This window comes from Callithrix jacchus, chromosome 5 (genome assembly GCF_049354715.1).
Source record: "Callithrix jacchus isolate 240 chromosome 5, calJac240_pri, whole genome shotgun sequence".
Taxonomy (NCBI): Eukaryota; Metazoa; Chordata; class Mammalia; order Primates; family Cebidae; genus Callithrix; species Callithrix jacchus.
Genome location: NC_133506.1, coordinates 48,960,717 through 48,986,020, shown reverse-complemented (window position 1 = coordinate 48,986,020; position 25,304 = coordinate 48,960,717). Strand labels below are relative to the sequence as shown.

The following is a 25,304-nucleotide window of genomic DNA, read 5'->3' as shown; positions in this document are numbered from 1 at the left end:
CTTTTCCTTTTCTTTTTTTCTTGTTTCCCACCTATTTTTGGGAGGCGGAGGCAGGAGAATCGCTTGGGCCTGGGAGTCAGAGGTTTTAGTGAGCTAACTGCCCCACTGTATCCCAGCCTGGGTAACAGAGTGAGACCATATGGTCTTTAAAAGAAAAAAAAAAAAAAAGGTCCCTACAGGAGACATTTAATTTGCGTGTGTTTTCTTGTCGTTGTTGTAGCTAAGGCTTTGTCACCCAGGTTGGAGTAGAAGACAATTTTTTTTCACAGACGTGGGGGTGGGGGAAGGGTGGCGGTTGTGGTGGGATGGTTCAAACGCATTACATTTATTGTGCACTTTATTTCCGTGATTATGACATTGTAATATATAATGAAATAATTATACAACTCACCACAATGTAGAATCAATGGGAGTCCTGAGCTTGTTTTCCTGCAACTAGACAGCCCTATCTGGGGGTGATGGGAGACCGTGACAAACCATCAGGCATGAGATTCTCATAATGAATGTGCAGCTGAGATCCCTCGCATGCGCAGTTCACAATAGGGCTCATGCACCTGTTGATCTGACAAGAGGCGGAGCTCAGGCAGTCACGTGAGCCGTGGGGAGCGGCTATAAATAGGGATGAAGCTTCGCTCACTCCCGCCACTCACTTCCTGCTGTGCAGCCTGCCTTTCCGTTCCCAACAGGCCACAGGTCAGTACCTGTTTGTGGCTTGGGGTTTGGGGACCCCTGCTCTATACTGTATATTTTACTGATTTATTTGTTTATTTTCTCTCTTCCCTCTGGAATGACAGCTCTTTAAATAGAAGGACTTTGTTGTCTAGTTTTTTTCTGTTGTGTCCTCAGCACCTAGAATGACTCTTGGCATATGGCAGGTGCCCTATACATGTTTACCATATAAACATGTTTTTGTTTACCTGAGAGCTGTGGTGCTTGGGTACGTATCAGAACGACCTAGGAAGCTAGTTAAAAATAGCAATACGGGGCCGGGCACGGTGGCTCACACCTGTAATCCCAGCACTTTGGGAGGCCAAGGTGGGTGGATCACGAGGTCAAGAGACTGAGACCATCCTGGCCAACATGGTAAAACCCCGTCTCTACAAAAAATACAAAAATTAGCTGGGTGTGATGGCGCCTGCGCCTGTAGTTCCAGCTCCTCGGGAGGCTGAGGCAGGAGAATCACTTGAACCCGGGAGGTGGAGGTTGCAGTGAGCTGAGATTCTGGCACTGCACTCCAGTCTGGTGGCAGAGCGAGACTCTGTCTCAAAAAAAAAAAAAAAAAAAAAAAAAAAAAAAAAAAGGCAGTACAGACTGGGCAAATCCTAGCACTTTGGGAGGCTGAGGAGGGCAGATCAATTGAAGCCAGGAGTTTGAGACCAGCTTGGCTAACGTGGCCAAACCCTGTCTCTACTAAAAAATACAAAAATTAGCTGGTGTGGTGGCGGGCCCCTGTAATTCCAGCTACTCAGGAGGCTGAAGCAGGAAAATTGCTTGAATCTGGAAGGCAGAGGTTGCAGTGAGCCAAGATTGTGCCACTGCACTCCAGCCTGGGTGACAGAGTGAGACTCCACCTCACACACACAAAAAATGACCAAGGCACCTGACACAGTCCTAGGCACCCAGTAAAAGTCTCATGAAAACGAGGCGACTGTAAGATGCATCCCTGGAATTGCTGCTGCACTTACCTCCTAAGCTTTCAGCAAAATTTGTTATTTCTGCTTTAACAGAGGCAAGGAAAATAGAAAAATATATTGAAATTGGTTCGTATTAAAAAAACTCCTTTGTAGTCAGGGCAGTAAATTATAGACATAGGATTCGATATAGGTCATAAATTGAATATTTTAGTGTGAGTAGAGTTGTATCGAGTGTTCCTGTGGGGATTAGAGTTTATTTCCTAAGCTTTTGTTCACTACATCATGAGTCTTTTCAATAAAACGATCTCATTGCCTGACAGCCAGACAAGCCTTTAAGTGATGCAAGAGGATTTTATCGGGTGTGGTTAACTCAGAAAATTGTTCTTTGAAGATACTTTATGACTAAATATTTACTAACGTCCCCTAGCAGGCTTGGGTCAATTTCAGAATACCTAAGACAGCAAATACACGTGAGATAACCAGAACACATACACACCCAGTGGCCCCTACTGCTTTTACCCTGCTTTAAGTAGATAAAAACAAAAAAATGTAATTTAAATAGAAGCTTGATGCTATCATGACCTTAATATTAAAAGTTCTTGGGAAGAGAAATGGGATTAAGACTGGTGGGCGTGTCAGAGACATTTAAATCCATCCATTTATCCATGTATTTGGAGCAGGTGGACATTTGCTTTACAACACTAGAATTCAAGGCTTACAATTCATTATTTTTCTCAACTAGGCAAATTTTTGTATTTTTCGAAGAGATGGAGTTTCACCATTTTGGCCAGGCTGGTCTTGAACTCCTGGCCTCATGTGATCTGCCTGTCTTAGCCTCCCAAAGTGTTGGGATTACAGGGGTGAGCCAATGCGCCTTGCCTCATTAGCTATTTTTGAATATGTTTTATAATATGCACAATAAATTAATAGAATGTATATTTTTGCATCACTAAAGAAAGATTCATTGGTGGTTACGGGTGTGTGCATGTCACCTCAGTAGTTTAGAGACCACTCTTTAGACCAATGCCATTGACTTTATGAGCGTTCACCTGGGTACTTCTTAAACATACTACTTCCCTAGTCCTGCTCCTCAAACATTCTGATTATTTAAATCCAGGGTGGGGCCCAGGAATCTGCATTTAACAGCTGCTCCAGCTGATTCTGATGTGTAATTATGGGTAGACCAGCCCTTCTCAAAGTTGAATGTGGATCATCTTAAAATGCAGATTCTGTTCAGTAGTTGGAGTAGGTTCCAAGATTCTGCATTTCTTAAATTAAAAGATTTTATTGATATAAAAGAAATGTAAATATTTTCAGGGTATGTGTGATATTCTGATAACATTCATATAGTATGTAAAGATCAAATTAGTGTAATTGGGATATCTATCACCTTAAATGTTTATCTTTTCTTGGCTGGTCACAGTGGCTGATGCCTATAACCCCGGCACTTTGGGAGGTTTAAGGCTTTCCTTTGTGAGGGAAGATTGCTTGAGACCAGCCTGGGTAACAGAGTGAGACTTAGTCTTTATTAAAAAAGATTAGCCATGCACACTTGTCATTTCAGCTACTCAGGAGGCTGGGGTGGGAGGATCGCTTGAGCCCAGGAGATTGAGGTTGCAGTGAGCTCTGATCACACCACTGCACTACAGCCTGGGCGACAGAGTGAACCCTGTCTCAAAAAAACAGTTCTTTCTTTATGCTATGAACATATAAATTATTCTCTTCTAGCTAGACTGAAATATACAATAGATTATTACTAACTATAATATCCCTACTGATCTATTGAACCTGAGGTCTTATTTGTTTTAACTATATATTTGTACCCATTAATCAACTGCTCAAGATTCTGCATTCTAACTAGCTCCTGGGTAACACTGAAGGTACCGGTCAGGGGCTCACACCTGGACTAGCGAAGGTTCAGACCTGGTTCTCAAAATGTGGTGCTCAGAGCAGTGGCATCACCTGGGAGCCTGGCATATCACCAATCATCAGGCTCCATTCTAAATCTATTGCATCCTGGGAGCAGGGCCAGCTGCTGTATCACACCCTGCAGGTGATTCTGATGAGGGAGTGCAGTACCCTCCCGCCAAAGGCCTCTTTTCTGTCTTCCTCCAGCATCTTCATTGAGCAGCCAGCTTCAAGCCTATCCCTACGGCACAGAGGCGGGTCTTTGGCAACGCTGGGGCCCCCTCCTTCCAAAGGCCTGCCTTCAGAGCCTCTCCCTGCATTCCCTAGAACAGCAGGCATGCCCAGTTCAGCTGAGATGACAGGAGGTTGCTATTGAGAGGGCTGACAGGCCCTCTCATCAAGGCGTGATTGGCAGTGCTCTAATCAGCAGAAAGAGAATGGTGCGCCTCCAGAATGATGTTTGCTCTGTAAATATTTGACATTATCTACCCTGAAAACCTGAAAGAGAACTTCATTTTTCTTTCTTTTTCTGGGAATACAGCAAGTCACGGAACACCCATAAGTATAATTAGTCTGACAAGGGAGTTTCTGATTGGGGCTGGGGACCTCAGATGTGGGAACAGTCGTAGGCGTCTTTGTCTCTGCTGTACAAGGTAGATGAGGGTTGCTCACCTGTGGCCGTGGGAATCCCAGCTTCCTTAGCAAATCCTGTGCACCGTCATGCGGTCACGTTGCAGATTCACATTCAGTAGGTCTGGGGCAGGGCCTGAGTTTGCATTTCTACCAAGCTCTTGGGAGCCACTGTTCCTGCTGGTTTGAGGGCAAGATCTGTAGGACATTCTGACTGCTGATGCTGCCTTAATGTTGGCAGATGATTCAGAAATCATTTAGTGTGTGGCTTTTGGCTTTAGACAGATGTGGGTTTGAATTCTCTACACAAGAATTCACATTACTAGCTGTGTGACTTTGGGAAAATTAGCTTGCCTCTCTGAGCCTGTACCAAGGTATTCATGAGAACACCTACATTTTAGGGTGGTGTTACTCAACCTTTTTTTTTAATTTTTAAAATTATTCATATTTTTTGAGACAGGGTCTTGACCTGTCACCCAGGCTGGAGTGCAGTGGTGTGATCATGGGTCACTGAAGCCTTGACCTCCTGAGCTCAAGCAATCCTCCCATCTCAGCCTCCCATGTAGTAGCTTCCCACCACAAACACACAGATGTATGCCACCATGTTCCACTAATTATTTTTTATTTTTTTTTGAGACAGATTCTTGCTCTGTTGTTCAGGCTGGAGTGCAGTGGCATAATCTCAGCTCACTGCAACCTCCGCCTCCTGGGTTCAAGTGATTCTCCTGCCTCAGCCTCCTGAGAAGCTGGGACTACAGGTGTGTGCCACCACGCCTGACTTTTGTGTTTTTCATAGAGACAGGGTTTTACTATGTTGGCCGGGCTGGTCTCAAACTTCTGACCTAGTGATCCGCCAGCCTCGGCCTTCCAAAGTGCTGGGATTACAGGTATGAGCCACTGTTCCCAGCCTTGACTAATTTAAAAAAATTTTTTTGTTGAGATGGGGTCTGCCTACATTGCTCAGGCTGGTCTGGAACTCCTGGGCTTAAGTAACCCTCCCACCTTTGCCTCCCAAAGTGCTGGGACTATAGGTGTGAGCCACCAAACCTGGATTTTTTTTTTAATTGTCCCCTTGAGGAGTGTTTTAAGACATTTTGTTCCTACTTGTTCCCTCCCCATGATTTTTTTAAAAACAGACCTGCCTTCTATGCCTTTTGTTTCTTTTTTCTTTTTTTGTAGACATGGGGGTCTCCCTTTGTTGCCCAGGCTGATCTTGAACTCTTGGCCTCAAATGATCCTTTTCCCTCAGCCTCCCAAAGTGTTGGGATTACAAGCGTCAGCTGCCGTGCCCTACTCCACCAATGACATTTTAATAGTAGAGTTACTCAGTATGTTGTTTATGTTCTGTGGCCTTTTGGAAGGCCACAGAGCATTGCAATCACCAAGCCTTTTCATTCCCCAAGAAATAATTTTTGTCGAATTGGGAGTGATATCAACATGTTGAGCATGCATGTTTTAGGGAAATTGTAAAAGAATTAAAGATTATTTCTGCCAAGAACCTAATGCAGAGTCAGTGCTCAATAATGTATTAATGTGTATTATATAAAGTATGTTAATGATCATGCATGAACACACATGCTCTTCTTTGCCAGTCTAATGCCTGCATATTGGGTATGAATGGGAGAGCAAAGGAATAGAAGGAGGCAATGGCTTAAGGCTGAGGGGACTGTGCGTTGTCACAGCACAGTTCAGGATCGAAAGTCAGGCTTGGGTCTTCGTTTGCTCCAGGGCTCCGCACAGCCATGAGGTCTCCTGCCTGGGCCTCTGTGTCTTCATCTCTGCTGGGTGTGATGCGCATTTCCCTCAATAATGTAATGAGGAGCTATATTAGTCGGGGTCCTCTAGAGGGACAGAATTAATAGGATGTATATGTGTGTGTGTGTGTGTGTGTGTGTGTGTGTGTGTATATATATATATATATATATATATATATATATATATATAAAATTATTATTTTTTAAGATAGAGGGTGGGCAAGGTGGCTCAAACCTGTAATCCCAGCACTTTGGGAGGCCGAGATGGGCGGATCACAAGGTCAGGAGATTGAGACCATACTGGCCAACATGGTGAAACCCTGTCTCCACTAAAAATAGAAAAATTAACTGGGCATGGTGGCGCACACCTGTAATCCCAGCTGCACGGCTACACAGAAAGCTGAGGAAGGAGAATTGCTTGAACCCGGGAGATGGAGGTTGCAGTGAGCCAAGATTGCACCACTGCACTCCAGCCTGGTGACAGAGCAAGACTCAGTCTAAAAAAAAAAAATAAAAAAGACAGAGTATCACTCTGGACTGTCACCCAGGCTGGAGTGTAGTGGTGTGATCTCAGCTCACTGCAACCTCCATCTCCCAGGTTCAAGTGATTCTCCTGCGTCAACCTCCTGAGTAGCTGGGACTACAGGCGCTTGCCACCACACCTGGCTAATTTTTGTATGTTTATTTTTTTTGAGACAGAGTTTTGCTCTGTCGCCCAGACTGGAGTGCAGTGCTGCAATCTTGGCCCACTGAAACCTCCATCCCCTGGGTTCAAGCGATTCTCCTGCCTCAGCCTCCTGAGTAGCTAGGATTACAGGCTCGTGGACCAGCGCACCTGGCTACTTTTTGTATTTTTAGCAGAGACAGGGTTTCACCATCTTGGTCAGATTGGTCTTGAACTCCTGACCTCAAGTGATCTGCCCACCTCAGCCTCCCAAAGTACTGGGATTACAGATGTGAGCCATCATGCCTGGCCAGATAGATGTATTTATGAAAGGGAGTTTATTAAGGAGAACTAACTCATACAATCACAAGGTGAAGTCCCATGATAGGCCATCTGCAAGCCGAGGAGGTAGGAAGCCAGGAGTGGCTGAGTCCAAGGCCCAAAGCCTCCAAAGTAGGGAAGCTGACAGTGCAGCCTTCAGTCTGTGGCTGGAGAGCCCCTGGCAAACCACTGGATTGCGTCCAGGAGTCCAAAGGCAGAAGAAGCTGAAGGCTAGTGTTTAAGGACAGGAAGCATCCAGCACGGGAGAAAGAAGAAAGCTGGAAGACTCAGTAAGCCAGCTTATCCCACCTTCTTCTGCCTGCTTTTTCTAGCTGCACTGACAGCTGATTGGATGGTGCCCACCCACACTGTGGCTTGTTTTCCTGAGGGTGAGTCTTCGTCTCTCAGTCCACTGACTCAAATATTAATCCCTTCTGGCAACATCCAGACACACTCAGATACACACAAAAACAATACTTTGCATCTTTCAGTTCAATCAAGCTGACACTTAACCATCACAGCAACATATCTGAGGACGCTTGGAGAGAGACTGTCACCTGGCCTTTGTCATGTGCACCACTCCAGAGCGGCTTCATCCTGCTCCCACTCAGGGTGGGGGTAAAGAGGAAGCCTGCTGGAGCCCTGCCTCTGGTGCATGTGGGAGACAAGCAGACAGCTCACGTGACTGCAACTGCCAGGACCTTTGCGACAGCTCATGTGAGTGTAACTGCCAGGACCTTTACAAGAGGGAAGTCCAGGGCAGGACTGGAGGGCAGGGGACTTTTTCTTTTTTTTTTTTTTTTAAAAATTTATTTATTATACTTTAAGTTCTGGGGTACATGTGCAGATTGTGCAGGCTTGTTACATAGGTATACACGTGCCATGGTGGTGGTTTGCTGCATCCAATGCCCTGTCATCTACATGAGGTGTTTCTCCTAATGCTATCCCCCCACTCTCTGCTATTCCTCCCCTATCCCCTACCCACCAGGCCCCAGTGTATGATGTTCGAGCAGAGGACTTCTTCTGAGCCCAGAGTCAGAGGCAATCCCTAGGGGAAGCTGAAGGGTAAGTGACAGTGCGAAGACCAGGGTCCCAGCACATGCAGAGGTACGGAGGCAGAGAGCACCTGGCAAGTGCTGAGATCCAGAGGACTCCAGTTTGGCTGGAGTGTAGGATGCACTGGAATGGCAGGATCTCAGGCCTGCTGAGGCCTTTGGCACATATCTGGAGCCACGGGGGGGACCATAAAAGTAATCAATCTGGGATGAGCGCAGGTAGGACAGGCTGGGGGTGCAGGAAGCTTGCCTTTACTTCTGAGAACATCGTGTGTTTTCCCAAAGCCTTTCCATCTCCCTCGGGACAGGAGGAGCTTAGTTCTGGAGCCTGGGAAGCAGACCAAGGAGGGGCTGGATGACCTAGGGGGACATGAGACACCAGCTCATATTTCAAAGGTCTTTGCTTGTCACGTTCACTTTCTCCGGGAAGTGCCCGTCCTCCATTATTCACCCGGCAGCCTCCAGGTCTCACTGGGACTTCATAGAAGTCCTCGGAAACCTCTTGGGAATATCACAGGCCTTAGGTCCCTATCGTTTGTACACAGTGAAGAAACTATCATTTTTAAAGGGCCCACCATCTGCCAAGACTCATGCTAGGGGCTTACGAGAGTGTGGACTTTCCTACACCACAAACATTAAGTCTGAATTTAAGGTCTACATGTCTAGTGGTGTGTGATAATGAGAATGTGAATCTTCTCATCTGTGAAATGGGGGGTGAATAGAACCCCATGGGCTGCCATGAGAATTAGCCCATTTCTTAGCGTGTCTTACTCACTAGGTAAGCGTCACTACACAGCATATATGAAGGTATTATCTAAAAACTCATTTATGTATCTGTCGACCCACCCTCCCTCCCTTCCTTCCTCTTTCTTTTTTTGAGGCAGGATCTTGCTCTGTCTCCCAGACTGAAGTGCAGTGGCATAATTGGCTAACTGCAGCCTTTGACCTCTGGGACTCAGACGATTCTCCTGCCTCAGGCTCCCAAGTAGTTGTGACTACAGGCACACACCACCACACCTGGATGATTTTTTGTAGAGATGAGGTTTCATCATGTTGCCCAGGCTGGTCTCAAACTCCTGGGCTCAAGCTTTCTGCCTGCCTCAGCCTTCCAAAGTGCTCAGATTATAGGCATGAGCGACCACGTCCGGCCTGATTCTTTCAACAAATATATATATAAAACTTAAGTTTTTATTTTTATTTTTTAGCAACTGTGCAGTGTGAGGGCTGATAGACTCTGTTGCAGGAGTTGGCAAAACAGTGGGAGACCAAGCAGGATTTTGCTCTTGCCTTCACAAGTCTGAAATCTAGTGACAGAGTGATAGAGCTCATCAAAGATTTTTGGTAAATGACCAGATAGTAGGTAGTTTTGGCCTTGGGGAACAAAAGACAAAATTGTATTATGATGGCATCACTGTAACCCAGAGGGTGCCACGCAGTGGTGTAGAGTGAGGAGAGATCCATGTAAGTTTCTGTAGCAAATGCTTCACTTGGCTATTGTAAAGTGAAAGCAGCCATAGATGATAAGTAATCAAATGAGCATGACTGTGTTCCAATAAAACTTTACTGAAAAACAAAACAGGTGGTTGGGGCTGGGCTTGGCTCATGGGTTGCAATCTACTGACCCCTGGTAGAGAACTGGCCAAGACCATCAACAATGGAGCCAGTTGGCCTGGCTGAATCCCAACTCTACTAGCCTGTGGAGCTTGAACAACGTATTTGTCCTCTCTGTTCCTCAGTTTCGTTATCTGTTGTAGGTCATATCTGTCTTCAGAGAGTTGTTTGTCTGGATTCAAGGAAATAATATAGGCAGAGTGCTCAGAAAAACTATTGGCCTGTGGTGTGCACCATTATAATGCTAAGCTGTTAATTTTAGTCTAAGTGAGGAAGGTAGGCGTTCATTAACAATGCTCATGCCAAGCAGGATAAAATTACCACTGTTGTAAGTGCTGGAGGACAAGGTCCTCGAGGGACTTCAGCTAATTTCGGGGCAATTGCTTAGATGTGCCCTGAGACCTTTTCTCCACTCCTTCGGGGCAGAAAACTGCTATAGTGGCCACTTCATTTTAATGCATTTTTATTACTTTTTTAGTTTTCTTCACATGTTGTGGTCATGCTATATTGAAATGTTTCTGGAAAAATTAGAAAAAACACCTACTCCAAGATAAATATGAGCTCAGTATAAAAAAATATATACAGATCAAGCAAGGGAGCTCACACCTCTAATCCCAGCACATTGAGAGACTGAGGCAGGTGGATCCACGAGGTCAGGAATTCGAGACCAGCCTAGTCAACATAGTGAAACCCCATCTCTACTAAAAATACAAAAATTGGCTGGGCGTGGTGATATACACCTGTAATCCCAGCTACTCAGGAGGCTGAGACAGGAGAATCACTTGAACTTGGGAGGAAGAGGTTGCGGTGAGCCAAGATGGCACCAGTGCACTTCAGCCTCGGCAACAGAGAGAGACTCCATCTTAAAAAAAAAAAAAAAAATATGGAAGAAAGGAAACATCATGAAGAAAAGCTTCCTACTCATTGTCGTGTTTTTTTTGTTGACTTTTTTTGCGAGGGACAGAGTCTGGCTCTGCTGCCCAGCCCGGAATAAAGTGGCATGATCTTCACTCGGCACAACCTCTGCCTCCCAACTTCAAGGGATTCTCCTGCCTCAGTCTCCTGAGTAGCTGTGATTACAGGCATGTGCCACCATGCCTGGCTAAGTTTTTGTATTTTTAGTAGAGACAGGGTTTCTTTCACCTTGTTTGCCAGGCTGATTTCGAACTCCTGACCTCAAGTGATCTGCCTGCCTTGGCCTCCGAAAGTACTGGGATTCCAGGCATGAGCCACCGTGCCTGGCTGCCTCTATTTGTCTTCTACAGACTTTGGCTGTGCCTCTTCAGGGATGGGATTATGCCTCTCTTCTTTGGATTCCCAGAGGGTAGCCCAGTGCCCAGCACGTAGTAGAGGCATACTAGCTTCCAAACACAATTGACTATGGTGTATATTAGGTTGGTGCAAAAGTAATTGTTGTTTTTGCCATGATTTTTGCACCAACTTAATAGAAAAAGCTATAATAATAGGCTGAGTGCAGTGGCTCACGCGTTAATCCTAGCACTTTGGAAGGCTGAGGCAGGAGGATTCCTTGAGCCCAGGAGTTTGAGACCAGCCTGGGTAACATGGCGAGACCCCACCATATCTACTAAACATAGAAAAAATAAGCTGGGAATGGTGATGTGTGCCTGTGGTTCCAGCTCCTTGGGGGGTTGAGGTGAGAGAATAACCTGAGCCTGGGAAGTCGAGGCTGCAGTGAGCCCTGATCATGCCATTGCAGTCCAGCCTGGGTGATGGGAGTGACAACCTGTCTCAAAAAAGGAAAGAATAAATTATTTTATATTCATATATATATGTACCAATTTCTTTCTTTCTTTTTTTTTTTTGAGACAGAGTCTCTGTCACCCAGACTGGAGTGCAGTGACACAATCTCAGGTCACTGCCTCCCAGGTTCAAGTGATTCTCCTGCCTCAGCCTCCCAAGTAGCTAGGATTATAGGTTTGCATGACCACACCCAGCTAATTTTTGTATTTTTAGTAGAGTTGGGGTTTCGCCATGTTGGCTGGGCTGCTCTTGAACGCCTGACCTCCAGTGTTCACCCTGCCTCGGCCTCCCAAAATGCTGGGATTCCAGGTGTGAGCTTCTATGCCCAGCCTTTTACTATTATTTTTAATTGACACATAATTGTACATATTTATGGGACACCGTATATTTTGATATATGTATACCTGTGTAATGATCAAATCGGAGTAATTATCATACCTATCATCTCATTTATCATTTTTTTAAAGCTATGAATACATCACTTCTGCACAAATCTAAAATTTACCTTTGGACTATGCTAAATTCTTCCTTAAGCACTTAACATATTCAGGGACATTATTTTGTTTTACACTGAGATGTCAATTCACCCTTGTGCCTGGCCAGAATTTTAAAATTATTATAGAGAAGTATATTTTCATACCTAATAGGGATATTCCCTTATCATAAATATGTTTACTACTTTATCTAAAATCTTTTTTCTTTTTTTTTTTTTTTAAAGATGGGTTTTACCATGTTGGCCAAGATGGTCTTGAACTCCTGACCTCAAGTGATCCACCCACCTCAGCCTCCCAAAGTGCTGGGATTACAGGCGTGAACCACCATGCCGGGCTAAAATCTTTGCTTTTAATTATGAAAAGGTAGTATGTGCACTTAGTAAAAAACTCAGCACGATTGTAGTGTTTTTTAAAGTGCTCAGTTTGTTGAAAACAGACTTCGATTTGCAATGCGAAAGACACAGAACAGACTGGATACATTGGGGACTTGTTTGAAGACCTCTTTGTTCCTCCACCCTGAACCTTCTTACTCAGGAGCTGAGTCTCGGCTTTTACAGGACTCCCAGGCTTCTGTGCTCCGATCTTTTCTTAGACAGTCTTGCTCTGCTGCCCAGGCTGGAGTGCGGTGGCACAATCTCGGCTCACTGCAACCTCCTCCTCCCAGCTTCAAGCAATTTTCCCACCTCAGTCTCCCAAGTAGCTAGGATTACAGGTGCCTGCCACCACGGCCGGCTCATTTTCGTATTTTTAGTAGACACGGGGTTTCGCCAAGTTGGCCAGGCTGGTTTTGAACTCCTGACCTCAGGCGATCTGCCTGCCTTGGCATCTTAAAGTGTTGGGGTTATAGGTGTGAGCCACAGTGCTCTGCCTGTGCTTGGACTTTTTAAGGGACTGCCTTAAGTTCTCTGGTTATAGGGCAAACACACACGTTCTTAGGCTCTCAGTGAGGACCTGCCACTGGGTGCAGTGTCTCATGCTACTGGGGTCCTCCTTTCCTTTCCCTGCTGCCCCCTGAGACCATGCTCTGTAACTGAGTTGGAGCTCACTGAGGCCCCTGGTTACCCAGCAAGTTCAGATATTTCAATAGCATGGTCTGTGATTCTATAACATCTTTGAGAAATGCTTCCCTGCACTAGGGGAAGGATGGAAGCGGTTGACTCCTGGTAGATTCAGGCAGTGGTTGGGCAGGGCGAGGGAGGGAGCATTTTAGAGACTGTGCCTGGAGACTTCCCAGGTCTTCAGAAGAATAGCATTCATTTATTTAACAAGTATTTGTTGGACATGTATTGTATGCCAGATACTATGCTTCTTTTTCTTTTCTTTTTTTTTGAGATGGAGTCTTGCTCTGTCGCCAGGTTGAAGTGCAGTGGTGAGATCTCTGCTCACTGCAACCTCCATCTCCCGGGTTCAAGTGATTTCCTTGCCTCAGCCTCCTGAGTAGCTGGGACTACAGACACATGCCACCACACCGGCTTTTTTTTTTTTGTATTTTAGTAGAGACTGGGTTTCACCATGTTGGCCAGGATGGTCTCGATCTCTTGACCTCGTGATCCGCCCACCTCGGCTTCCCAAAGTGCTGGGATTACAGGCTTGAGCCATTGCGCCTGGCTGTATTATGTTTCTTATAGGAATATGCGAACAAGATAGACATTGGTTTCTGTCTTCACATGGTGGCCTGTAAGGTCATACATAATGACACAACAAAGTTCGTGTTTGGGGCTGAGGGGTAGAGTAACAGGGCACTGTAGATGAGGGCTAAGAGAGCACCTTTTGGAAGAGGCTATCCCAAGGCAGAGACGTGGGAAATACGAGGAAGCCTGGCTAGATGGCTCACACTGCCACTGGAGGGAACAGTGTTGTGTGGTTTACGAACTGTTGCAGAGCAGCATGGCTAGAGCTGCATGTCTAATGGAGAGATGAGGTCAGGAAAGCAGGCAGGGGACAAACCAGGAAGGTCTCAATACTGCCTGGTGGGCTGGATGTGGTGGCTCATGCTTATAATCACAGCACTTTGGGAGGCTGAGAGGGGTGGATCAGGAGTTTGAGAACAGCCTGGTCAATGTGGTAAAACCCCGTCTCTACTAAATACAAAAATTAGCTGGGTGTGGTGGTGGGTGCCTGTAATCCCAGCTACTTAGGAGGTTGAAAGAGAATTGATTGAACCTGGGAGGTGGAGATCGAAGTGAGCCCAGCCTGGGGACTATTCAAAAAAAAAAAAAAAAATACCGCCTGAAGAGAAGTTTGGATTTCGTTCTAAGTGAGATGGGTTGCCGCAGAAGCCCTGCCCTCGTTTCTTGGCATGTCGTTCATCTTTACTTCCAGTTTCAAGCACCTGGCACTCTGTGTCTTGAGGTGTTCTCTGGCCACAGAAGACTATTTCTTCCAACCTTTGGGCAGATGGAAGTGCTAGGGATTTGATGTCCCCCTATTCCACCCTGCAGCAGCCTTCAACAAATAACTGAGCAGAGGTGGTGTATAAAGACCCCAGGTCCCTCAACCCTCAGGCAGGATTACTGAGGCATGTTGCACACTGTCTTCCAGAGCTCCCCAGTGGGATTGGACCTCATTGCCCGTGGCGACAATTCTCCTTAAGTCCTCTTTTTTGGGCATTCTTCTTTTCCTGTTTTCCCCATTCCTCTCTTAGTGTTTCCTGGATTCACCTTCTGTATGAAATACTTGTCACCTTGTATCCTCATCTCAGGGCCTGTTTCCTCGAGGAATCAATCTAAGACAAATGGAAACCTGGGTGCTGAAGGACCTTGAACCAGGGTTGGCAAACTATGGTCTGTGGGCCAAATTTGGCCTGCTACTTGTTTTCATGGAGTAAAGTTTTATTGGAACGTAGCTACACTCATTTATTTATTATTGCTCATGGCTGTTTTTGCACTACAGTGGCACAGTTGAGTTGCTGGATCTGAGACTAGATGTTCTACAAAGATGAATATATTTACTATCTGAGCCTCCATGGAAAAAGTGTGCTGACCCTGGGTCTTGAAGAGCAAAGTGACATGATTTGATTTACTTTATTAAAGCATCACTCCAGCTACTATGTGGAGTGTGGATTTGGGTTTAGAGGGCTTACGGTGACAGGTGGGAGATTAGTTGGGCGGACGTCCCAGATGCCTAGGAGAGACCTAAAGTAAACAGATTCATGTATTTTGAAGTTAGGAACCACAGGACTTGTTGATGGACTAGACTGGAAGAAGGGGCTGGTTAAGGGACGTGTCCTCATGGTTCTTCCACACTCCTTTGAAAAATTACTCCACTGATGACACAGGTTTTGCCTTTATCCTTCTGTGACTTCTCAAGTTGGCTAGGGGCCACCTCTGAGCTTCCACAGCCCCTATTCTCATCCTTGCTTCACGTTCTTTTCTCTTTGTGATCTTGCCTTAGATGACACAGATGAAACATGACAGGGCTTGGACCTTAACACAGTTTGGCTCTCAATCCTGTTCTCATAACCATCACTGCCTTTATTTATCTGTGTAATCCTCAGACCTGCCACATGAGAGGTGCTCAGTGAGCGTTCACTAAGTAAATGATGCCCAAGAACTCTTTGACTGAGTCCGAGCTGCTTATCCCAATTCTTCGCCATGGCTACCTCCCCCATTCCTCATCTGGCTTGCTCTCTCTAGCTTGGCTGCTCCTATTTTATGGCCTAGACATGGAGCCGTGGCAATGATGTGGAGCTAACAGGTGATATGGTAGCCATCATAACTTAATGAGTATGGGGCTTATGCAACCACAGGAGCCGCGGGCTGGCTGTGCACAGACAAATCATTTTCCGTGGGGCATCAGCATCTGCTTGGAAAGCTTGTGTGTGAAACATGATTCAATTCTCCCAGGACATTAAAAGAAATGGAGGGGAGGACACGGGGAAACTGAGTGGTGAGCAGGGCCATTGCTCTGAGGTGGAGAAGGTTGGGCCATCTCAATCACAGATGCCCTCTGCCTTGCATCCTTGAATTTGTGAGACAGCCGCCCACTGTCTCTGTTGAGATTACATCATAAATTACTCAGGCGCAAGCAGACCAGAGATGAGAGCAGTCAGAGGCAGCCCAGAAACCAAACAAGGGGTGCTGGCATTTGTAAAAAAAAAAAAAAAAAAAATCTGATGGAGATGAGGGAAGATTCTGGAAGTGGGTCTGCAGGTCCAAACAACAGAGAGGCCCACCAATAGTGTCCTCGCTTGGCCTCTCCGGGGGTCGGTGCTATTCTTTCCCGTCCTCATCCCCCTCTCCTGCCTTTTTCCTCTCTTGCCATCTTTAAAAAACACACATAGGCAGAAATCAATCCATCAAATGTCATTACAGATTTATTAAGCCTGATGTAGAAAGACATTTAACAGTAACATCTCCAGAAAGCATAAAAAGAGCACTTCTCTTCAGTCTTGTGCTTTGAAAATCTAAATATATTTTTATCATATAAATAATTCTTTTCATGTTTTAAGTGCATCTGTGTTTTTTTTCTTCTCTCCTTTAATTTTCATTTTTCAATTGGCCAAAGCAGAAGTCGACGTTGACTGAAATGAAGCCATTTGCAAAGCTAATGGTGTTGAGAGGCATGTCTCTGCTATTCCATATCAGCTAGGTTTCAAAAAGGTGGTTCAATATCTGCAGCATTAAAATGAGGGACAGCCTCCAGCAAAATCATAATTGAACACACCCAGGTCCTTAATGTCAGCAGTTGGGTTTCCTGATGCAAATGACGATAAGGTTTCAGATGGAAACAGTCTATTTCCAATAACTGCTGAGTGGAAAAAAAAAAGACTTTTTTTTTTTTCAACACAAAGGAAAGAGTTATCCTGGATAAAAATGTAAATAATATACTTATAGAAATCTTTTTGATGGAAATCAGGGGCTCCATACAACCTTGGTAAGTGTGTTGTTATTTTTTCACAATAGCTCAAAGAAGTAGTGTCTGTTATTTAGGGCTTTAATTACAGTTCTCAAAGTAGAATGATTTTCCTTAAAAAAAAAAAAAACTCTTTAGAGGCAAAAAATAATGGCTTTTGTGATATAATTTAAGGGTTTTCTTCATCTCCACCATTGGAATTTATTCCTAGTGATAAAATTGTATTTAAAAAAAAATTCCCCTTCTACAGATAATTTCGATGCTGTGGCATCACACACAGGCATACATCTTAAGTGCCTCCAAACAAAGTCATTTTGTTCAGCAAGGGGCTGCTGTGAATGTTTCTTTTTGCTTGATTTAAGTTAGGTGGGAGATCCAGATCAGATTGTTCATAATTAGGAGGGAGTACAGGATGGTGGCACCATGGGACAAAAAAGGGAGCACTTTTTCTGAAAGTCCCTTCTTTTTTTTTTTGAGATGGAGTCTCACTCTGTCACCCAGGCTAAAGTGCAGTGGTACCATCTTGGCTCACTGCAACCTTCGCCTCTTGGGCTCAAGTGATTCTCTTGCTTCAGCCTCCCAAGTAGCTTGGACTACAGGCACGCGCCACCATGCCTGGCTAATTTTTTTGTGTTTTTAGTAGAGATGGGGTTTTGCTATGTTGGCCAGGCTGGTCTCAAACTCCTGACCTCAAGCGATCATCCTGTCTTGGCCTCCCAAAGTACTGAGATTACAGGTGTGAGCCACTGCACCCGGCCCCCTTTGTCTTTTTTCGAGCAGGAAAGCCATCATTTCCAGCTCGTTGTTTGTCTTTGGGCCGTGACAATGCAGCAAAGCCTTTGGAAATTTCGAACAGTGACTGCATTGAGAGCTAATATTCAGGATGATGGGGAGTAAACGAAATTGGGGCCAGCCAAGGGATGAATTTTCCAGATCCCAGAGAAGTGGGCATAGATGTCTATCTGTGATGAATCTGTTTGGCCACAGGGTGGTATAATCTTCCTAGCAGAAAAGTTTTTTTTTTTTTTCCATTGCAAGGACAATTTATAATCATCAAAAACAAGTGAAACATGGTTTTGATTAAAACAGCCTGTTGGCTCAATAATCTCTGTAATTCCAAAAGCATCCTTAATGCAGAAGAAGAACTCGGCGATGTCAGGAATGGCCTGGGGCCCCATTACAACAGCAACCGAATAAATAAGGAGAAGAATCTTGAGGTCATAAAAACAAAATTAAGCTAATGTTTCAAATTTTGACAATTATGAATTCTTCCTCTAAGAAGACATTAAAAAATTTTCAGGCACTATTAGATAAAATACAAAGAGAATAATTCTACATGGATGAGTTTGCAGTTTTCCCATGGGGTAAAGCATGCCTTTAAAGGAAAACTCTGAATTAGGACGTTGGTTCCTCCCTAGATCCAGCAATTGGACGGGACTCATGCAGACAGACAAACTTGGTTCTTATAGTTTCTTTGTAAACTCAGATCTAATTCTTTCATAAGCTATTGAAAGAGAATGACCAGGAAAAAATTACAAGCATATTTTTTTCTATACAAAAGAATCCCCATTGTGGACCAGTTTGGTAGGAAACAGAAACAAGCAAATATAACAAAATCTGTGTTCATACATGGCGATATAGTTAGTATATACAAATATGTACAGTATAAAAATGCACGAAAGGCTTACGCTCCCAGCCATCCAAGCTGCATTGTACTCAAGGAAAACAGCCTGGTTTTCCTTCCTAGTATACAGGCAAATGTATTATATACAGCATGCAGGTGATAGAAAATTAGTGCGCTTGCACAGCAACATTGTACAGGTATGGTCGCAGTCATTTTTCTTGGAAAATGACCGGTCTGCTTTCTGAATATAAAAATGTGTTTGCCTTTCTCTGCTGGCAAATAAACACGTTCTTTAGAGCAAGGATGAATGTGATTCTTGAAGCTTGCTCTGACCCACTTCCCCCGCCTGCCCTTTCTAAAAGAAATTTTAAAAAAATCTAGAATTCATGCAAGGGAGCAAATATGTAACATAAATGTGTGTGATGTCAGGTTTCCCAAAAAGGTGTAAAAGCTCTGGAGAGCAAGAACTAGTTGGCCATTTAAAAGACTGTAGGATCACCTAACTTCTTCATTTTAAAGGGGTTTCGAAGTTTATGATTCATGCCAACAGTGCCTGGCTGTTAGGAATCAAAGTCAGAAGGGATTAGAAAGGACATCATCAGGAGATCAGAAAGTATATTGTAACCCAAGATATTGTGACATTTAGGAACCCTGAGCCAAATGAGAATTGTTTTGTGTGTCCGCTTTTTTGACTTGCATTGCACATTCTAGCATCTGATGTGTTCGAAGGCTCAAGTATTGTCTTGTAAACTGGAATGTTTTTATAATATTTATTTCAATGCACAATGGGTACCATGTTTACTTCTCTGAAGACTGGTGGAACTTTGTGTACTTAAAAAATATACACACACTTCTATCATTCCTGAATGTTATATGAGTCATTTAGAATGTTAAAATATTGGCCGGGTGTGGTGGCTCACACTTGTAATCCCAGCACTTTGGTAGGCTGAGGTAGGAGTTCAAGACCACCTGACCAACATGGTGAAACTCCATCTCTACCAAAAATCCCCCCCCCAAAAAAAAAAAAAAAAGCTGGGTATGGTGGTGTGTGCCTGTCGTCCCAGCTACTCATGAGGCTGGAGAATCTTTGAACCCGAGAGGCAGAGGTTGCAGTAAGCTGAGATCACGCCATTGTACTCCAGCCTGGCTGACAGAGCAGACTCCATCTCAAAAAAAAAAAAAAAGTGAAAATATTACTGTGTATGGTCTTCACATTTGAGACATAATTGTATGATTGATCTAATTCTGTTAATATTAGCCATTGGCAGGGGATTGATATCCAAATGTAGATTTCAGGTTCAAGACACTTCAATGAACACATTGAAATTTATTTTCAAAGGAGTTGAATGGAGTGGTTACATTTATTTTTTTAGTAATGCCTTTGTTCAAATTTTTCAACTTCTCCTGGGGTTTCTCACCAAAAAGTTATTTCTTATACTTCCAAAAGCTGTTTTAAGCAAATAAACATGATACAAAAGCTGCGAGTATTTAATCTATCTTTTTCAAACATACTGTATTTTAAAAGGCCTTAATAATAATCATATGGCTGTTGGTAAAATCATTTGGATGCCAAAGGATATCAGGTCAGGATGTCATTCCTTGGAAGAGCCATTTTACTCGGAATATACTGTTCCAAAGGAAATGGACAGAGTCCTGTTGCAGAAATAGCGTTCCACCTGGTACTAGCATTTTAAAACAGTCCTATTCTAATCCATAACACATTTCTAGTTTTCCCTGAAGCTTTGGGCTGCCTTGTGCATGAATAATTTTTGGAGAAACACCCACGCCCGTTAGCCCATTGTTCATAACTATTGGAAGAAGATTTAACTAGAGCCTGAAAATTGTATATCTGCGTATGCCTCTGAATCTGTCACAGGGAACCAAAGGAGATAAGTGGCTTTTACTTTGGATGAAGAGGTAAAATTCCCCGGTAGAAATTCTAAAGATGATTCACAAGTTTCAAAATGTTTAATGCTTTCCTACAATGGAAACATGTCTCTCTGTCTGGGGGGATGGAAATTTGTATCTCTTTCTCCAGCTCAATCTTTGTCTAAAAGCATTTCATAGATATTTTGAGAGAGTGCCACATAGAGGAAAGGAGAAAATGAAATTAGCATTTTAACATCTTACAAGGGGAAAAATACATGAAAAGTTCAGTTGTGATTTCTTTTTTGCACAATGCCTGTTTGAAATAGATACTGTTATTGTTCCTTAGAACTACATATGTGCATGTTTTAAAGCCTGTAATATATTTCCTTATTGTTGTTATTATTTTTGCATTCATCTACATCTTACTGTCCTTGTTGCAGAGAAGAGAGGATGTGAAAAATGACATTTGGGCTTTTTTTTTTTAAACAAAAGCATTTAACAAGCTTAAAAAATGAAACTCAATGAAAAAGAAAAGAAGGGTTGAACACAGTCAAATAACCTGAGAAGTGACAGATGGAAAAGCAACAGAAGGCAAGCACCTTGTAAGGCCTGTAATCTTTGGATTTACTGTGAAAAGTTTCAGAACATCATAGACTCTTAACTGCCACATTGTCTAGAGACCCTGGAAAATAACAGTGAAATTCATATGTACACACATGTATGTGAATACACACACACATGCATGCACACTGTCTTCACACACCCCTCCTCACCACTTAACCAGAGTTACATAAATGCTTCTCAGATATGTCATTGCATTTGTTTGTTTTCTGCATTTCAACTAAGTTCAGCGGCTTGCGCCTGTGACATTAATTATGCAAGATTCAGACAACCAAGCAGGCACATTTTGGGGTTGAGTTTTAAGAAATCTGTGACCTGAAAGAAATTCTGTGGGGACTGCCTGGGCTATCCCATTTATTCCATGATTATATTCTGTTTTTAGGTCTTGACCTATTTTTAAGCTATTTCCTCTCTGTATGCTTTTCAGAAAAAAAAATCCTTATTCTGAAATACTAATATTTTGATTCTACATGAACTCTGCCCCTTGAATGTCTTGCTGTCAGCTCTCTTTAGGAGCTGTTGTAAAACATCAGGAAGGCCAGGCTGTTGTCTGAAGTGTTTACTGTTGTATCCCACGGTGCCTAGGAGAGTGTCACACATAATAGGTGCCTAATAATATTTGTTAAATGAATTGACTAAATAAATATAATTTCCTGTGGTGCCCTGTGCTACCTGTGCTTTGCAACATGCTGTATATCTGGAGGATTTGCTCAACTACAAAATAAGGCCAAATACATAACATTTAAATATTGACATATGCATTTTTAAATGGACATTTCAATTTGCCGCTGGTTGGTGGTCTTAGCTGGAAGGAGGGATGGGGAAGGAAAGGCAATCTCTCGCTCTCGCTGGTACCAAGAGGTGGTGGCAGAATGGAGATACTTGAGGGTAATTTGCATTATATTTGCATGTCATCCTCCTTTTAAATTCTAAAGTTCTCATCAGAACTGTGTTTTATTCAGGGAAAGGAGAGCAGTGGTATGAAGGTGGATAAAGACATTCTTCTGAGTTCATGTTATTTAGTTTTTATCCTCCAGAAAGAAGTTTCTAGAAGCCTCAGAGGACTGGCTGAACGAAGACAGACCTGGCCTCTAGGCATATGCTGAGAGCCGAGTGTATGCACCAGTGCCAGCGCAGATCTTGTTTTTTAAGGTGAACATTAGCAGCCTTCCCTCAGTAGTGACATACATGGTTGCCAGGTGGCGATTCATGAGCCTTACCAAATTTATCAATATTTTTGTCTCTCACCTCCCACCCCACCCCACCGTAGAAATTGCGCTAACAAACTATATTGATTATATGTTGAAGCAGATGGTTTATTTTTTTTCATTCTTAGAAGGGAAACAATTTCCATGGAGTTGGGAATTGTATTGATCCCCCCCACCCCCTGTTGGAGCAAGGGCTCAAGAATCCACTTTGGATGGTTGTGGTGGAATCTGAATTATGTAACTTTGGCCTAATAACCCTGGATTGGAGCAGGCAGTTTTAAACAGCTTCAAGAACCCCAATGCTAATGCATTGATTTTCCTTTAATAGAATTTCCTTGTTGAAGGACGGTGCTCAGTAGAGTCCAGTCCACCCTTCAATCTTAACCCATCCGAAGACTGTTCCTTTCCAGTCGAGCTCCATTCATTTCTGGTTGAATAGGTTAAGCAAAGACAGACCTCGCTGTTCTCAATTCACTTTATGATCCTCCCATCATAAAAAATAATATCAGCACCTTGCTTTTCATGTCAGAACTACATTTGAGCCGCTATTCCCTATGCCCATGAGTAAATCCCATAAAAGCCGTCCCGTTGTACTGTTGCTATTTTTCCTTGTGGGTGATTGATTGATGGATGAGTGCTGACACTTCAATGAAGCTATTTCGACTGCCATCTCAATCCGATGATGTGAGGGGTATATTTTCTGTCCATGCCTCATTACTTCAGAATGACATTCCTGGAACTTCATTTACTTTTTCCCTCCTTCCCCGAAGCGCCATATTTTTTCCCATCTAGGTTATGCATGCCATAAAAAAAGCAATTTGCTATTATATGTGGCATAAGGGCAACACTTTCCCTAGGAGGTAAATAAGAAGTTTTTTTTTTTTTAATCCCAATGTTGAATTTAGGGATCATGTCAAAATTTCCAAAACAATTCCAACAGGCAGCCACCTTGAGAAATTGTGAGGAAGAGATATTTGGCTTCATTTTGTCAGTATTGAGTTTTTAAAAAAATAACCTTGGTAATTAAAGCAACAAGAGAAAATATTCTTTTGTTTCAGAATCATCTGGTTCCTAGAGTTGTGCCTAGAATAGTATAAATATTTCACCATAGCTGAGTAGCAATTTACCACATAATCCAGACTTATTTGTCCTGTGAGAATAAGGAAATTCATTGTTTAAATGCAGTGATGGATTTATGTATTATAGGTTGCTTTCAGTTGTATAGAAAATGTTCAACTAGAGTAAACAGATCCATCCTTGTGTCTCCAAACTGCACTAGGTATGCAAGACTTTCAGTATTAAAACATGCTCTTAGCTTTTCCAAGTTGACTTAGGACCTGATTTTAATCTGTGTAATACAGTATTCCCGTTAATAATAACGTATAATTAAGACATCCGTTAAAAATCCATAATGTTAATTTAATGGAGAAAATCTAATACAGTTCTATTGGAATTTTTACGTTAAATTAACTTTAACGGGCTTTTAATGGATGTCTTAATTAGATCTCATTATTAACGGGAATATTCCACAAATTAAAATTGGGCCCTCAAAGTTTTAATGAAAAAAGTTGCAGGAACACATTTAAAATGGACACCCTATTTCATGCTTTCTGTTGCTTCTAAAGCTAAGTGGCATTTTAGAGCCTGCAAATAAAGAGTCCTCAGAAAGGGATTCCCAGAAAAGGCTGTGCGGAACTTTCCACCCTGCAATGACGTCATCTCGCGTTCTCTCAGATTCTGCACTTCACCAGTTCTCCCAATTTGCAGTTCTCATAGGACAGTGGTGCATGCTTGAAACTTTTTTTTTGTAACCAATCAAGATAATGATGATGATCAAGGTGCTCACCACTGCATGGGAACAGTCTTTGGCAGCAACATGGTTAAGCTTAACTATTTGAACAAGTTTCACAGAAGATGAACATTGTTCAGGGGTTTTCTTGGCTCAAACTCTGGTTTAACTTAATAATTCTTCTACTTTGTAGTGATTAATGGCCCCCTAGTGCAAGGGCAGGACTGGGCAATCCAGGTGCAACCGTAATTGTTACACTGAACAGAAACATTTCCTTTAGACAAAAGTTCCCAGAGGGGTTATAAATAGGAAATGGACATTACCATGAAAAGTAAGCCTCCAAGTGTCTACCTTGAGTGCAGCCCACGTGGACATTAAACTATGAAGACTTATACTCCCCCCCGTACCCACTTTCCTCTTACAAACTGACAAAATAAGTACATCAGTGTTCTCAGTCATTACTTTTCTTCAGTGGCACTTTGTTTTCTTGTGACAGTGAAAAGGGTACTGTAGAGACGAGGCAGACCCATTGCAGTTTATCAATGAAAATCTAATATCGCCCGTAAGCAGAGAAGTGGAAATCAATACTTCATTACCAAATTGTTAGTGAGGATGAAGAGAAATGGCTGGGGTGATTTTTTTTTTTTTTGGCAGTCTTCTTGGAGCCAGGGTGTCAGGAGGAGTTCAATGAGTTCAATGTCAGAAGCAGAATGGTGCAACGAAGAAGGGTTCAGTGTGAGGGGATCCAGGCTGGAAAGTGGAAACTAAGGCATTCGTCCTGTAATGGGAATCAGAACAAGAGAAAAAGATGCATTATTTTCTGAGGTGTAGCCCAGGTAATTCTTCCCCGGGGTAATCCCCTTGCCCATCTCCACTACTTTATTGTTGGAATGTTCTGAATAGAGTCATAGTTATATAACCAGACCATGGAACTTGAAAAGGAGGAGTCAACTTCAAGAAAAAACTATTTAAATACTGTATGTTCTTCCTCATAAGTGGGAGCCAAACACTGAGCACACTTGGACATAAACATGGGAACAGCTGGGGTGGGGGAGGGAGGAAGGAAGGAATGAGTTGAAAACTACCTATCAGGTACTAGTCTCAGTGCCTGAGTGATGAGGTCCATACCCCAAAGCTCAGCATCATGCAAAATTCCCATGCAACAAACTGCACATGTACCCCCTGTATCTAAAATGGAAGTTGCAATATTTCTTGTTCTTTTTTTTTTTTTGAGACAGGGTCTCGTTCTGTCACTGCACTTGTGCAGTGGCACGATCATGGCTCACTGCAGCCTCGACCTCCCAGGCTTAAGTGATCCTCCTACCTCAGCCTCCTGAGTACCTGGAACCACAGGCACACGCCACTATGCCTGATTAGGTTTAGTTTTTATTTTGTAGAGCCTGTGTTGCCCAGGCTGGTCTCAGACTCCTGGGCTCAAGCAATCTTCCCACCCAGCCTCTCAAGGTGCTGAGATGATAGGCGTGAGCCACTTAGACTGGCTAAAAAG

General features: G+C 43.3%; 1 protein-coding gene across 2 annotated transcripts in view; it reads right to left on the bottom strand.

Moving 5' to 3' along the window:
* Positions 1-16,121: 16,121 nt before the first annotated feature.
* The window catches only part of TSHZ2 (teashirt zinc finger homeobox 2), a 512,491-nt gene continuing 503,308 nt past the window's right edge, over positions 16,122-25,304 (bottom strand). For both annotated transcript variants that reach the window (XM_078372002.1, XM_017972118.5), the window contains exon 3: positions 16,122-24,575. Coding sequence is in view for 1 of the 2 variants with exons in the window: in XM_017972118.5 (XP_017827607.4) it covers positions 24,574-24,575 (2 nt within the window). In the remaining variant the exon portion in view is untranslated. The remainder of the gene's footprint in view (positions 24,576-25,304) is intronic.